The sequence below is a fragment of the Perognathus longimembris genome, chromosome 23 (assembly GCF_023159225.1).
Source record: "Perognathus longimembris pacificus isolate PPM17 chromosome 23, ASM2315922v1, whole genome shotgun sequence".
Classification (NCBI taxonomy): Eukaryota; Metazoa; Chordata; class Mammalia; order Rodentia; family Heteromyidae; genus Perognathus; species Perognathus longimembris.
In genome coordinates this window covers 28,380,710-28,395,830 of record NC_063183.1, presented here as the reverse complement: position 1 = coordinate 28,395,830, position 15,121 = coordinate 28,380,710, and the positions used below count along the sequence as shown (strand labels likewise).

Sequence of the window (15,121 nt, the reverse complement as noted above, 5' to 3'; positions counted from 1 at the left end):
TATGTACTTCCTTTATTCAATCAACAAGTATTGAGCACCTACAATATGGCTGACTTTGTTTGGGGGAAGAGAGTGAGTGGTAGAACAGTATCCAGAATAGGCAAAATTCCTTGACGGAGAAGCTAAACTTCTAATACTGACCAATGGTGTGTATACACTTCCCTACTGCTAACACAAGTGGGTTTTGCTTGCTAACCAGAAATGTAGACTGATTCAGGTAGTCAGCAATTATTTCTCTAATCACAAAACCACAAAGCCAGCTTCAACGAAAGCAAACACCTTTGGTATAATAACCTGCCAAATTAATTTCTGCAGAGAATGAAGATTAATTCTTTCCCCCAGAAAACATGTATTTTGCTTTTAAGAGTCTTTGAACTGGTTTGTAGCTAATGTGGAAATCAGCCTGAATGTATCTTGCTGTGAATCACCAATCTATGGCAAGGGCAGAAACACTAATTCAGATTAGTGACTCGCTGTTTTTGTTTTTTCTTCCTCTATATAGAATTTGGTATTCTTGTTTAGTCTGTGCATTTAAGCATGTGCTTTTTGGTGTAGGAAATAAGTATCATATCTGAAGAGTTAGTAAAAATGTTAGGGCAGGATGTGATCCACCTTTTTAGCCAAACTTCACAATAGAGTCCATTGATGTCATGAGACTAAAGCAAAGGGTAGCTATGATGCAACAGGCAGAGTGTAGCTGAAAATACTGGGTGGAATGAAATAAATAAGCTTGGTCTGTACTTTCAAGAGACTCACAGCCTAGTAAGTACCATATAGACACATTACTAGTGCATCACACATATGAATAAGGTATTATGCAAATAATATCTTAACCAGCCACCATCACCTGAGGACATGGTAACAAGGCAGCCCCTTCAAGCCAAGGACAATGGCCTCAGAATAGTCATCTCTGTTGAGACCTTGACCTTAGAATTTTTATCTCCAGAAATCTAAGAATTTTCTCTTGCTTAAAATTACCCATCCATCCATGTTTTTTTAATGGTAGCTTTAACAAACAAGTATAGGATACATCAGTTGAAACCATGACACTAAGCAATATAGCCCTCTAAAATGGGTTGTAACTGAGAGCACCAAGGCACAGAGAAAGGACCCAAAAGAGGAGCAGGGAAAGAGGATCCAGATTGGCCAAGGAACCAGGAAACTGGCATTATGGCAGCCATGGGAGCAAAGAACTCAGAATTGAAAGAATAATCATCATCAATACAGTAGAAAACCCCAGCCAGGTCATGAATGAAATGTAAATGATATGACGCAGATGATCTTGGTGAGAGCAACTCCTCTAGAACAATACTGTGGGAATCCAGATTGCAGTGCTTTGAGGAGAGACTTTGAGATGAGTAGGCAGAGAAAATGGACATGGCTGATCATCTTGAGAAGTAAGAAATAAAGAGGGACAAGACTGAGTGACAAGTCATGGAAGATCTGTAGATCTTAAAATGGGAGACCTGGGCATGTTCCCACACTAAGGAGTGGAAGAGATAAAGAGAGGGGGAAAGAAAGGGACAGCCATGGAAAAGGATGTGAAAGCAACAGGAAATCCAGAGAAGGGCTTGGACATTCGAGTTAACCTGAAATAAAAGAAAATCACTTGTTCTTTCGACTTGGATCAAAGAAGGTGAAGGTTGATGTTGAAACACACATAGAGAATAGATGGAAATTAAAGATCATACACAATGTTCTAGTCTTCATTCTCTTTGTAACCAGAGGAATAGTATACTTCAAAAAAAGCAAAAGAGTCTTTGGTGCTGAGAATAAACTAAGTGTTTTTGTTTTTTCTTAAGTCAGGGTGAGGAATGGGAGAGATCAGAAAGTCAAACATTTCAACACACAAAAACAAAATCCTAGCTCTGGTGTCTTTTTCTCCAGCAGCACTGAGTCTTTAAAGAGATAGTGGCATTGAGTTATAGCTGGATAGGTTCAGCAAAAAAGGAGGAATCTGGAAGGCATTTGTAAGTCTTGTTCTGTGATGGATTGAGTCTGTTTGCTGTTTTGTGATTGTATGGTAGCAAAAGAGAATATCAGATTAAGTGAACTCTCCGACATAACCAATTTAGCAGGTTTTAGGCAAGGAAAATGAAGAAGAAAAGGGAACAGGCCAAGTGTTTGTATAAAATAGAAATGCTATCTAATTATGTATATGCTATGACTATAAGGATCATTCAAAAATAAATGTACACTATGCAAAAGTATAGCCTACAGGTTTATCTTTAGGTGCCTTCAGCTTCAAATTTCATGCCCCTTCCCTCTTATATGTGTCTTCTGTGTTTAGATCAGGTACACTGATTTCCACTTAGTTATCGTGAATAATTTATAAGCATTTGGGTAGCTATCGTAGCAACAGTAACTAACACATTTGAGCATTTATGTCCCATGCTCACATATGATATTTATCATCCCAACTACTCTGTGAGTATTGTCATAACCCCCATTTTACAGCTCACCTATTACAAGTGATTTTTTTACCCAGGATTTGGAAGGCTGTTTGTTGAATAGTAGAGCTAAGATTCAAACTTTTGTCTGTTTGAAGCTACTATTCTACCTTTTAAAAAGGAGAAGCAGGAAAGGATATGTCTTACATTTTTAGAGGCCTTGGTGAAACATAAGATATGGGACAAAGCTGTTTCCATGTATTTAAAAAAAAAACAACAGAAAAACCTACCCAATGTAGAAGCTGTCCATCTTGTAATTGTTACAGGCAATTACAAGAACCTACTTATCAAGAGACCTGTTCTGGCTATGTGTAGTGATACATGCCTGTAATTGTAATCTAATCACTCAGGTAGGAAGATCAAGAGACAGAGGCCAGCGAGGGTGTACATAACAAGATCCTGTTAAGAGAGACAGAGACAGAGATAGCGAGAGAGCTGTCTTCTTGCTATCTCCCTGGATTTCACTTCAATTATTTTTTTTCCAGCTTTGTGCTATAATGTATCATCATCTGAAAAATGAGAATGAAAAGCATAATTTGTATTAGATTATGCATTTGCTTTACATATTGTGTTTTTCCTCAAACTGAATGATGTGCTGCAGCTGAAAATATTGCTCCAACCCCTCACTGTTCCAGCCACCAAAATGTACCATCAATTTATTTCTATAAAGCAATCTAGCCACCAAATTCCATGATATTTCTTAAAGTATCCTGGCAGTGAGCTGCAGCCCCTTTTAATTTCCCAAGGGACGTCTCCTATTTGAATCAACTTTGATGTCTGAAATATTTCTGCTTCTTAGGGATTAAAAAAAAAGAAAAATACAGTCGGATACTAATAAAATAATTATAAATATCCACTATCTGGGGTAAATTAAAAAAAAAGAAACAGCATTACACAAATATACAAAGAACATGTGGGAAAAACAACAGCATAACAGTAGAAATTAACTTTATGTCATAGTCCTGTGCATTATTTTGAAGTTTATGCAATTTATGACACTAACCTAATATTAGATTTGAATTGGAAGAAATAAGCTTGTGTTTCATTATATTATACTGTAGTATTGGGCTTAATAAGAGCCTGATAAATCTTAAGTTATTGCATTATACTGTGTTAATGATTATCATCATAGCTTTTCCAACTCAGGCACTACAGTGTCATCATAGATCATAATTTAAAGGAAATGCAATTCAAAGTGCCTATATACTGTAGTTAATAAAGCAGTGAATAGAAATCAGCTTTATAGGTAGTTTGCCAGCTAATGACAATTATTTCTATATTGTCTCACAGGCTTATATGAGAACAACTCTTTACATAAGTAAGATCGATGCTCATCGCATTCAAACATGTTCACTGTTGATGTTCACTGATGACTGGAAGTTTCTTTTCATAAATTAATTTATAGATCTATAACCCAAAAAATTCCTATCATTTACTTCCCAGGGGGGGTTTTAGCAGGTTTTCTAGATACAAAAAAGGATCACAACTGTGCTGGTAGGAAATAAAGGGTTGAAACATGATTCTCAATAGATTGTGGTCAAGTATTCTGCACGATCTATGGTCATCTCAGCGCATGGTGATATTGCTGTGTCTAATTGAGTGGCTTAGCAAAATAAAGGCAGATGGCAGTACAGTAAATAATTACTTGATTGGAAAGGTAAACACTGCAGGACAGCTTCTGCCTTCAACTTAACTAGCCTTTACCTGGGGGTTGGCATATTGATTCATAGGAGCATTTATGGCTTTGAGTTGACTGACCAAGGAATGAATCATCATTTAATAATTAAGAAAGAAAAAGGATGCTGTAAAAATAGGAGGGGATGTGATTTCCCCAGGAGGCTTCCCTACTCTCCCTTATGCTGTCAGATATCTGACTGTTCTCTATCCTTAAGATTCAAAGCAGATGGCGATGTGTAGACTTACTCCTGCCTATTTCTAAAAGATGTCTTTTTAAAGAATAGAAAAGAAAAAGACTGATGCTAGGGACATATGAAGCAATTTTGACAACTAAATTGAATTCCACAAAGAGAGTGACTACAATTTGGTTACCAAACAATCAATTTATAAGGCATTTGAACATATGTAACAACTGTTGAAAGCACTCTGGGCATCTACATGATGATATGGTACAGGAGACACTCCTTGTTCTCACCAGAAGAATTTCATGGGATATTGGTGAGAAACCCACTCTCACTGTGACAGTCCAAATATGTCAGCCTTTTCTTCTACCACTATGACCTCAGGGATTCTCTTCAAATCTTGAAAAGAGAGAGGAGCAGGAGGATCTTGTAGTGAAGGTATATTACAAATAAAAAGGGTAAAGAGGGATGAACACTAGAATTGGGATCAGTAGACTAAGGTTAGTAGCTGTGTGACCTTGAACTCTCCAAACCTGTTTCCTTTTCAGCAAAATGGGGGCTAATTCCAGCTCTGCAAAATCACTGTATCAGAATCAAATGAGGGGCTGGGGAATATGGCCTAGGGGCAAGAGTGCTTGCCCCATATACATGAGTCCCTGGGTTCAATTCCCCAGCACCACATATATAGAAAATGGCCAGAAGTGGCGCTGTGACTCAAGTGGCAGAGTGCTAGCCTTGAACAAAAAAAAAAAGAAGCCAGGGACAGTGCTCAGGCCCTAAGTCCAAGTCCCATAACTGGCCAAAAGAAAAAAAAGAATCAAATGAGATACTAATGTAGAAAGGGCTCTTATAATTTCTGAATATTAAAAGGGAAATAGGGATTATGGTGGTGATGGTTGCAATAAATAATCTTCGTTACCACCTTGATAGATTTATATCTATCCATTCCTACTCCCTTGGCTCACTCCCCTGTGATTAAAGATATATTTTTGCCAGTCAGTTGGCCAATGTTCATGCTAAAAGAAACTTTTGACTATCCATGAAAACAGGGATGTGCAGTACTACAGATATCTAAGTCAGAAGAAGAAAGCATCAAAACATCACTTCTGCTTAGCAACTGAAATGTAAAAAAGAGGAAGGTACACAGAAGGAGGCCTTAGATCACCAACAAAGTGAATAAGAATTAACTCTAATAAGAACTTGAAGAACTACTTTGCAAGTGGGATTCACACCATTGTATGGATCTGAATATCCATGAGAGTAACACAAGAAGCTTTTAGTCTTTAGAATAGATTCTACCTGTTAGCCTCTGGCTCTATGATATTTGAGGGTATTGCCAATCTGAAGCATGCAAACAAAATTTGATTTTGTATCTTGGGCATAGATTTTTTGCAGTTTGCCCTGCCTTGGATGGGCTGTGGCTATACCTTCAAGTAAACTGTTGGTTGAGTTCCCAGTTTGCTCAGCCAGCTGACTCCTTTACAAAAGAGAATTTATCTTTTTTGTTTTCTCTGTCCAACCTAGAGGACAAAGAACATGGCAATTAGTGGTTAATCACAGTGTGTGCTGGAGCCTGCCACAAGAAGAAGAAAGAGACAAACCCCTTCCCCAGGGCAGACTTTACAGTGGCTCTCCCCTACTCCCAAGAAGCTCTCAAATAACTGCCTTCAAGAGGACTGCAAAGAGGGAACATGAACAGACAGACAGACACAGACACACACACACAAACACAGAGAGAGAGAGAGAGAGAGAGAGAGAGAGAAATGGCCCCCTGCAAAGACCCAAAAGGCTGGATAATAGCTACAGTGCTGCCCCCCAGAGCAATGACACAATCTGAAGCAGAAACATTATTCTATCTCTCTATCTACCTACCTACCTATACCTATCTACACAGATCTTTAGGGTCCCCAGTTTTAAATGACACATTTGAGGGACCATCATTTAGGAGAATTAGCTGGCATCACATCCTGTGACTGTATTTCAATTCATCTCATGATGGAGAGATAAAGGCTAATGAAACCACTATAATAATTAGCCACAAGAAAGTCTTTGTGGTGGGAAGCATACAGGATTGGCAGTCAAGCAACCCTCTTTGTATTTAAGCCCTGTAATTTGCTAGGTGATAAAGGTTCTGACACATTACTGAGCCTTGGTTTCTTTACTTGTGAAATGACAATAGTGTCTCTAAATTGTTTGGAAGGAATTCAAATACAGCACAGTCCCTGGTACCCAAAGAGTGTGCAATACAAATACTCAAAATACTGAGTATAGAATGTAGTCATTGCTCTGTTCTCCAAAGGGCTCTAAAGCATTAGTTAAAAACAAACAAATGAAAATTTTGCAAGGCTAGAAAGAGAGAGTTGCGATTTTCCATTTTACAGGCAGGAAATCTGAGGCATAGAAAGAGTAGAGGACTTGCCTAATGTCGCATAAAGCCAGCTGCAGAGCTATAATGAGCCTTGGCTCCCACTGAAATGCAGCTTGTCTTCACCTTTCAACATCAGGGATAAGCAACTCCTGTCAGAGCTTTAATACTATCAGTCTAATTTTCCAGATTTTCTATAGCTGCTGATCTTGAGAACCTTTGAGGCTTTGGGGAAATCACATGGGCGATTTGACCTTAAATCTCATGCCACTGGCGAAAGATTAATTGCTAAGGCCTGGAAAGGGGCCAGACAATTCTGTGTAGCTGAATAACAGCATCGTCTAGGGATGTGTCTGTCCTGACAGATTTAGTTAGTACATAATTGATAAATCGAGAGTTTGTATAGCTACGCTTCACAGATAGATAGATAAGGCAACAGGCTCCCAGGGCTGACATTTACAGAAGTCCTACCAGTGTTTTGTAACACTGAACCTAGATCCTCTACACTTTCCCTTGGAGTACTGCTCATTTTCCAAGACTCTTTCCTCAGCAGGCAATAAGATGAAGAGATCTGACAAAAGTGCCACCTTGCCTAGTAAAAGAAGGCTCCTCAGTTTAGCAACTGCTACAGGACTGTTTTCAAAACCCTTATTTGCCCTGACACCAGGCAGGTTGAGGTCAAAAAAGAATGTGAGATATTACATAGCAGGTTGGAGGTTCTGGGGGGGTCTGCATGTATGTGTGTGTCTCATCACAATCAGAATCCAGAAGAGATACAGAGCAGCCAGATTAAATCAAAGCTGTGATAATGGTCCTAATCCTTGGGCAAGCAATGTTGTACATCTTGAGTCTTGACAGCCTTCTTTTTTTTTCTCAAGGCTAGCACTCTGCCACTTGGGCCACAGCGCCACTTCTGGCTCTTTTCTATATATGCGGTGCTGGGGAATTGATCCCAGGGCTTCATGTATATGAGGCGAGCGCTCTTGCCACTAGGCCATATTCCCAGCCCTCATGACAGCCTTCTTAGCAATTTAAACTCTGACATCACACAGAAACCTCAGGTTCTATTTCTTTGACTTTGATCATTTATTACACAAAGCTTTTTTTGCTGAATAGAAGCACTCTGTAATGATTTAGTTTTTCACTACAATTTGCATCCAGAGCTCACAGAAATTTATTGTAAGATCTGGTTATCTTTCTTTAATTTTCACTGACATCTAGGATCTACCAGTGGACTCCAATCTTGTCACTTACGCTTGTAAACATTTATCCCAGTAACTTAGATGAGTAAGTCACTAGTTTATAGTGTACAAGGCATCGTGCACAGTGGAGGGGTTTGTTGGTTTTAGGACAGTAGTAAATAAAGTGGGCACCAAGTGGAGGGGTTTGTTGGTTTTAGGACAGTAGTAAATAAAGTGGGCACCAAGTAGCCTCTTTCCTTCACTAATAAAAACCCAGTGATTTTGTGCATTATAACACTTGGAGCCATTTTACTATGTTTGTTCTTACTTTCTAAATACAATTTACTAAAGTACATTATTTTTTATCATTTGGGAAAAATCATGTTATACATAATTTTATTGTATACACATCACTTTAAATACTAAGTTTGTGAGGCTGTTCCTAGACACTTGTTCATCTGAGTTAAGGTACTGGTTTTATCTTCTTTCACCAGATGAATTAGAGAAATTGGAACAAGAGAGACTGGCATTGGAAGCCACCATCAAAGACAATGAATGTGCAGAAGGAAGTGGAGGCATCCGAGGTTTGTTTAAAAAAGCTGGCAAGCTAAACATTACTAAGCCAGCTCCTAAAAAGGGTAAGTACTTTAAAAAATTTACAAGCAAGACTTCAAGATGCACCATTATTTGATCATCTCTATGGAATCTGGCATTTAAGACACTGGGGGAACTGAGTCTAGAGAGGAACTGAAAACCTTACTTCAAGAATTATGGGCACATGTGTTATTTATCGGCTTCATTAAGCGGTATACAGAGGACCTAGTAGAACCCTAACTTCAGAAAAGACATCTTTATTGCAAACTTGAATGCTTGGCTTAGAACTCCATTGATGGGGTGGAAATGTGGCTTAGTGGTAGTGTGCTTGCCTCGCATTTATGAAGCCCTGAGTTCCATTCCTCACTATCACATAAACAGAAAAAGTTGGAAGTGGTGCTGTGGTTCAAGGGATAGAGTGCTAGCCTTGAACAAAAGAAGCTCAGGGACAGTGCTCAGGCCCTGGGTTCAAGCCCCAGGACTGGCAAAAAAAAAACAGAGAGAGAGAGAGAGAGAGACTAGTAGAACCCTAATTTCAGAAAAGACATCTTTATTACAAACCAGAATGCTTGGCTTAGAACTCCATTGATGGGGCTGGGAATGTGGCTTTGTGGCAGAGTACTTGCCTAGCATGCATGAAGCCCTGGGTTCAATTCCTCAGCACCACATAAACAGAAAAGGCCAGAAGTGGCGCTGTGTCTCTGCTAGCCTTGAGCAAAAAGAAGCCAGGGACAGTGCTCAGGTTCTGAGTCCAAGCCCCAGGACTAGAAAAAAAAAAATAAAAAATAACTCCATTGATGCTATTATTACCTGTAGATTTTGGCTGAATGGTAGAGTCATCTCAGAATGTCTGTTCCCATGTCTCAGGAACAGAGGACCAAGGTACAGGGGAGTTAGTTATAAGTTTTATAAGTAGGTACATAGTTCAAATGTTGGTTTTCAAAAATTGCCTCATTTCCAAAACACTTTAGGCAGGACTGTGTTTAATGAGACCCACAGTGACCTCTGCTGGTAAAAATATTAATATGCATTTCTTCACATTAAAAAAAAAACAAGTTCTGAAATGAAAATGCCATTTTTCTGAGAGGGTCTCCAAACAGCAGGATCCAAGTTGAAACTTGGAATCCTTCAGGTCTAGTTGACAATATATAATCCTTCTAAGAGGCCAAATCCTACCCTGTAAATGGTTTACTTATTTTTGCTTCTCTTCCTATGATATACAACGCAGGGGATGAAATTTTACCTGTCACATAATTGTGTATACTTATAGACGATGATGGGAAATGCAAATAATCATCTCACTTAAAATGCTAGAGGCCTCCTCATGTTTGACATTCCCTTCTTTGGGATGAGAGAGTTTACTGTTTACTACCAACTTTAAAATGACATGTTCCTTGAGAATAATGTCTTTAAATCTGAAGTTTGAAGGTACATCAGGACTTTCAGGATGCAAAAATTAGTAACAAGATCCTTTTGAAGGGCTATACTGTCTCCTTTCCATGTATTTGGTGTATTTGGACATCATATGTGCTGTGTTATGTGACACTGTCTGGAAAAGCGGTAGGAAATTCAGAAGTCATAGGTCCATATTGTCCCTTTCTAACTGGGAGGAAGCAGCATTGTTGTCTTCCTTAATGAAAGGACTTGTTATTAATTCAGGAAGCCTGTTTCTATATCACAACACTTGTTTTTGCAAAAACAAAACAAAAAGCCAGAAATGTCCTCTTGTGAAAGTCAACATGTCTTCTCATCTAGAAAAATAAGATAATAATGTCATCCATTGCTGTGAATACCTAAAAGTTCAAACATAGCTCTAACATGAACATATTCACTCTCCTGGGCTTTATTTAGGTGGGTGACAACTCTTTTGAACTCTAGATCAAACCTGAGTCTGACTCCAGGCACAAAAAAATGACTCCTCCAGATGCTTGCATTTGCATGAAAGTGAGGGCAGAGTTTGGTCCATGACACAAATAAGTTTACTTTGTCCCTCACCAGTCTCAGGGATATAGAAACAATGTAAGATAATTGCTTCAAAACTGACAAGCCCCAAACAAGGAAACAGAATGAGACAGAACAAAGCAGCTTCAGAACCGCCTAGATCAGAGAAGGAGCTGTGGAGAGGCTGTCACTTCTATGCTAAGCATTACACTGACACCACCTCTTTGAAATGGAGTCATGAAGTCATATAGCTTTCAAAGGCAAGGAAACTGAGAAATAATTTTATACAGGAAGCAAAGGAACTTCTACTGACAGAAACAAGGGTACTGCTTACAAGCTGGTTTCCTAGTACACATTTCACCATTTTCTTGTTGGAGTGAAAATTATATTCAAACTTTTATGGCTTTTAGATGCAGTTTTATTATTCAACCACAGATATTGTTCATCTCCATGTTTCTTTCCCTTCTACATCTCATATGTGAACATTCAAGTAGCTGCTGTGACTTTATCTCAGTTTCACAAGACTCCTTGAAAGAAAAACACCACAATGATCCAGACCAACTGTGGGAACAAATTGAGAGTTCAAGGCACACCATGGCTCCTGGCAAACTAAACCTCAGACCTTATACCAGTTAACCGGGCTCAAATGAATAAATTCCCCCAATGAAAGAATATTCCCTTGCTTATCTCTAGAAAACCCAACCACCACAATGTTTTACTTTCTAGTAAATCTGAAATACTATTTAGGTGACTTATATCTGAATTTTAGGAAGATAGTTTGGGTCCTGTATTGAATTATTTCGCATGGTTATACGCCTAAATAATAATTCTGCTCTAAGGTAAGAATATGAAGAATTATGAAAATATCTCACTGCTTTATAATGAGACCTATAATCATAAAACCTCTACTTATTTAGCTACCCAAAGTGATCTATATTACTGTGAGATATGATCTTTACCTCCACTTTTTGGAGAATGGAGTTTGCTACTAAACTAGTTATAAAAACCAGGAAATCCTGACTTTTCTCTATTATCACCGATTGGAAAGTTACTTTATGTATGTCCTCAAAAGACAAATAGATAAATCAATTTTCTCTTTCATTTCAGACAGCAGCATTAACAGCATCCAGTCTATGCATGTTGGGGAGTTCAACCAGAAACTGGTAGAAGCCAGTGCTCAATTTAAAAGGAAACAAGGAAAAGGCACAATCGATGTTTGGTGGCTGTTTGATGATGGAGGTAAAAACGTCCACAGTAATTCACTAGGGAACAGAATTCCAGCTGAATGGGAAGGCATATGAAAATGGCACCAGTTAAAGACTAACACTTCTGATTTTAGTGTTCTAAATTATTTGACTATGACTTATAAACATAAATGCTTACTCACTCTTCCTATTATAATTTATTCTTTATTTTAGGGTTAACACTCCTTATACCCTATATCTTGACTCTCAGAAAAAAATGGAAAGACTGCAAACTAAGAATCTATGTTGGAGGGAAGATCAATCGCATTGAGGAAGAAAAAATTGCGTAAGTAGTTTACCTCTCTCTCATGTGATTGGTCATTTCAGATGTTTGTCACGTGAATGTTTTGTTTGTGTGTTTGCTTTGCCAGTCCTGGGGCTTGAACTCTGTGCTTGGGCACTGAAGGTGAGCTTCTTTTGCTCAAGGCTAGCACTCTACCACTTGAGCCATACACCTCTACTCGTGGCTTTTTGTGGTTATAGATAACAGTCTTGCAAACTTTCCTGCCCCAGCTAACTTTGAACCATGATCCTCAGATCTCAGCCTCCTAAGTAGCTAGGACTACAGGCATTGGCCACCAGTACCTGGTTACTTTAATGTTTTTTTTAAATTTTTATTGTTAAGGTGATGTACAGAGGGGGTTTACGTACGTTAGGTAATGAGTACATTTCTTTTTGACAGTGTAACCTCTTTTCTCATTTTCTCCCAGCTTTCCCCTCCTAACCCCCACAAGTTTCATAGTTCATTTTTAACACAGTGAGTATCACTACTACATTTGCTCATCCTTTGTCCAACCATTTCTGTGCTCCCCCTCATACTCCCCTAAATAGATAAACTTACATACAAGACACTTTAATGTTTTAAGACTTAATTTTGAGGGCTTTTAAACATCTTTCATGCACAACAGATTTCAAGACAAAAATCACCATGACAGGCCTTATATTTACCTGGTTTTCTGGCCAATAAATTATATTATTGGTTTTCTGGCCAATAAATTATTTCTGGCCATTACTTCTGACCAATAAAATTATTCTAATAATTGTTTTCAAGTCTTCTTATCCCCTGCTGCAATGCTTTTAAAAAGGAATTTAAGAGTGTCATTATCTTAGGTAATAGTTATGTTGCTCTGACTGGTAAATGTATACAAAAAAGGAAGGCCCTAAAGGGATCCACGTGCAGGTGTTTCTCCTGGGAGAGCTCCAATGCACTGATTCATGGCAGTCAGTGTTCCTAGCACAGCATGCAGAGAAGAACTACACAGACAGCCTACACCTGGGTCCAGCCCCAGCCCTGTTGCCAGGTTTAAATGGATATCGAGAACCCTCCCAATTTGAAAAGGTGAAAGTCCCATAGGGAACCTTTTGTGTATTTTACATGGTTACGCCTTTAAGAGCTGGCATGTAGGGTGAGAATAAGGAATATGCCAAGAACATGGTCCCTCATCTACACTAAAGTCCTCAGCCCCATGGCTTCCAGAAACTACAAAATAATGGCAAGACTTTTATTTAGTAGTTCTCCTTTAGTATTTAGTACTGTTCTCCTTTTCAAGAGGAATTATAATATACATATATAGTCATATGTTAATAAGTATACAAATACATTCTGCAAATACACCTGCGAGGCAGGTGCTTTACCACTAAACAATGCCCCAATCTTACTTCCCGCCCAGTCATACTCCTGAACCGTGATTTACCTATTTGGGGCTTACTGTTCTGGCTGGGATGACTGATCGCCATGCGATCACAGAGACTTAAGGACTTTACTGTTCAGGTTGGCCTACAATAATGATCCTCCCAAGCTCAGCCTCCCACAAAGACAGAATGACAGATGAATGTCACCATACTTAGCTAGGAGTTGAAAAGGTGTCTTGAGAACTTTTCTGTATGGGCTCATCTCAAACCATGATCCTCCCATTTTCAGCCTCCCACATAAACTAGCTTACAGGCATGAGTCACTGGTGCTCAGCTAATTAATACTTCTTAAAGCTTCCAGGACCATATGGAGACAGCTGATAAACTTTAGGATAGATAAGATGATAGTATGACATCAATGTAAATTTTTTACTTTCAAAAAGACTTCTCCTTGAGTTGTTCAGTAGATTTGCACTAAACAGTTTTGCAAGTAAAAAAAAAAAAAGACTTCTCTTTGTATAAATGAATGCTCTTGTTCTTGCAAAGTATCGCACTGTAATATTTAGGAATAATGGGACCTGGTATCTGAATATTACTTTAAAATAACAGATATGTATATACGTAAACAGGCAGGTACATTGATAGACAGACAGGTAAAAAAAAGAAAAGTACAGAGAATGAAAATTACATAGGGAGAAATGTAAATAACTGATGAATCTAGGAGTTGTAAAAATACAACATCTGTGTAGTTTTGAAATTATATCAAAATTACTCATTTTTAGGAAAAGACTCCAATATGTAAATCACACAATATATGATAGCATAATATATAATAACTATAAAAGGTATCAGTAAATATGAAGACTTGTCTCTTTTTTGCCAGTCCTGGGCTTGAACTCAGGGCCTGAGCACTGTCCCTGGCTTCTTTTTGCTCAAGGCTAGCACTCTACCACTTGAGCGACAATGCCACTTCCAGCATTTTCTATATATGTGGTGCTGAGGAATCAAACCCAGGGCTTCATGTATACAAGGCGAGCACTCTTGCCACTAGGCCACATTCCCAGCCTGAAGACTTGTCTTTCACATAAGGGAATGTATTCTCTTCCCTGAAGGATGAGTGAAAAATTGTTTGCTATTTCTAGTGTCTGTAAATACAGGAGTTTCTTTTTGCCAGTCCTGAGCCTTGGACTCAGGGCCTGAGCACTGTCCCTGGCTTCTTTTTGCTCAAGGCTAGCACTCTGCCACTTGAGCCACAGCGCCACTTCTGGCCTTTTCTATATATGTGGTGCTAAGGAATCGAACCCAGGGCTTCATGTATACGAGGCAAGCACTCTTGCCACTAGGTCATATTCCCAGCCCCTGGAGTTTCTTTTTTTATTCATTTATTTGTTTGTTTGTCCATTTATTTCTGGAGACAGGGTTTAGCTACATAGACTAGGCTAGCCTTGAACATTCTGCCTCAGCAGGAGTGCTGGAATTACTCTACTCATGTGTACCTCCACATCTGGCCACAGGAGTTTCTTTATGACTTCATTGGAATAGCTTGATCCTTGCTTAAAGCATCCAACAAGTGTTGTAATGAAAATAAAAACCAAAAAGCCTCTCCCTGAAAACTAAACTAAGTCATGATTGCTTTTGATATCTTAACTCAAACACACACATAAAAAGCCTTTGATTGAAAATAGGTATAGTTGCAATGATGAAATGTTTTTCTATTTTCAGAATGGCTTCCCTTCTGAGCAAATTTAGGATAAAATTTGCAGACATCCATATCATTGGAGATATCAACATTAAGCCAAACAAAGAGAGGTAAGAATCACTTAACAAAATGCATTGATTACTCGTGGTACTTTCA

At 38.6% G+C, this 15,121-nt stretch overlaps 1 protein-coding gene and 1 long non-coding RNA gene across 5 annotated transcripts in view; both read left to right on the top strand.

The window, feature by feature from the left end:
* Slc12a1 (solute carrier family 12 member 1) overlaps nucleotides 1-15,121 on the top strand; it is an 82,199-nt gene that overhangs the window by 57,388 nt on the left and 9,690 nt on the right. For all 4 annotated transcript variants that reach the window (XM_048332982.1, XM_048332979.1, XM_048332980.1 and 1 more), the window contains exons 21-24: nucleotides 8,350-8,493; nucleotides 11,498-11,629; nucleotides 11,809-11,920; nucleotides 14,989-15,075. In XM_048332982.1, the coding sequence (XP_048188939.1) occupies nucleotides 8,350-8,493; nucleotides 11,498-11,629; nucleotides 11,809-11,920; nucleotides 14,989-15,075 (475 nt within the window). The remainder of the gene's footprint in view (nucleotides 1-8,349; nucleotides 8,494-11,497; nucleotides 11,630-11,808; nucleotides 11,921-14,988; nucleotides 15,076-15,121) is intronic.
* On the top strand, nucleotides 6-4,821 carry LOC125341014. The gene is made up of 3 exons (XR_007208860.1): nucleotides 6-668; nucleotides 4,249-4,254; nucleotides 4,810-4,821. It is a non-coding gene; the product is annotated as an uncharacterized LOC125341014 (long non-coding RNA).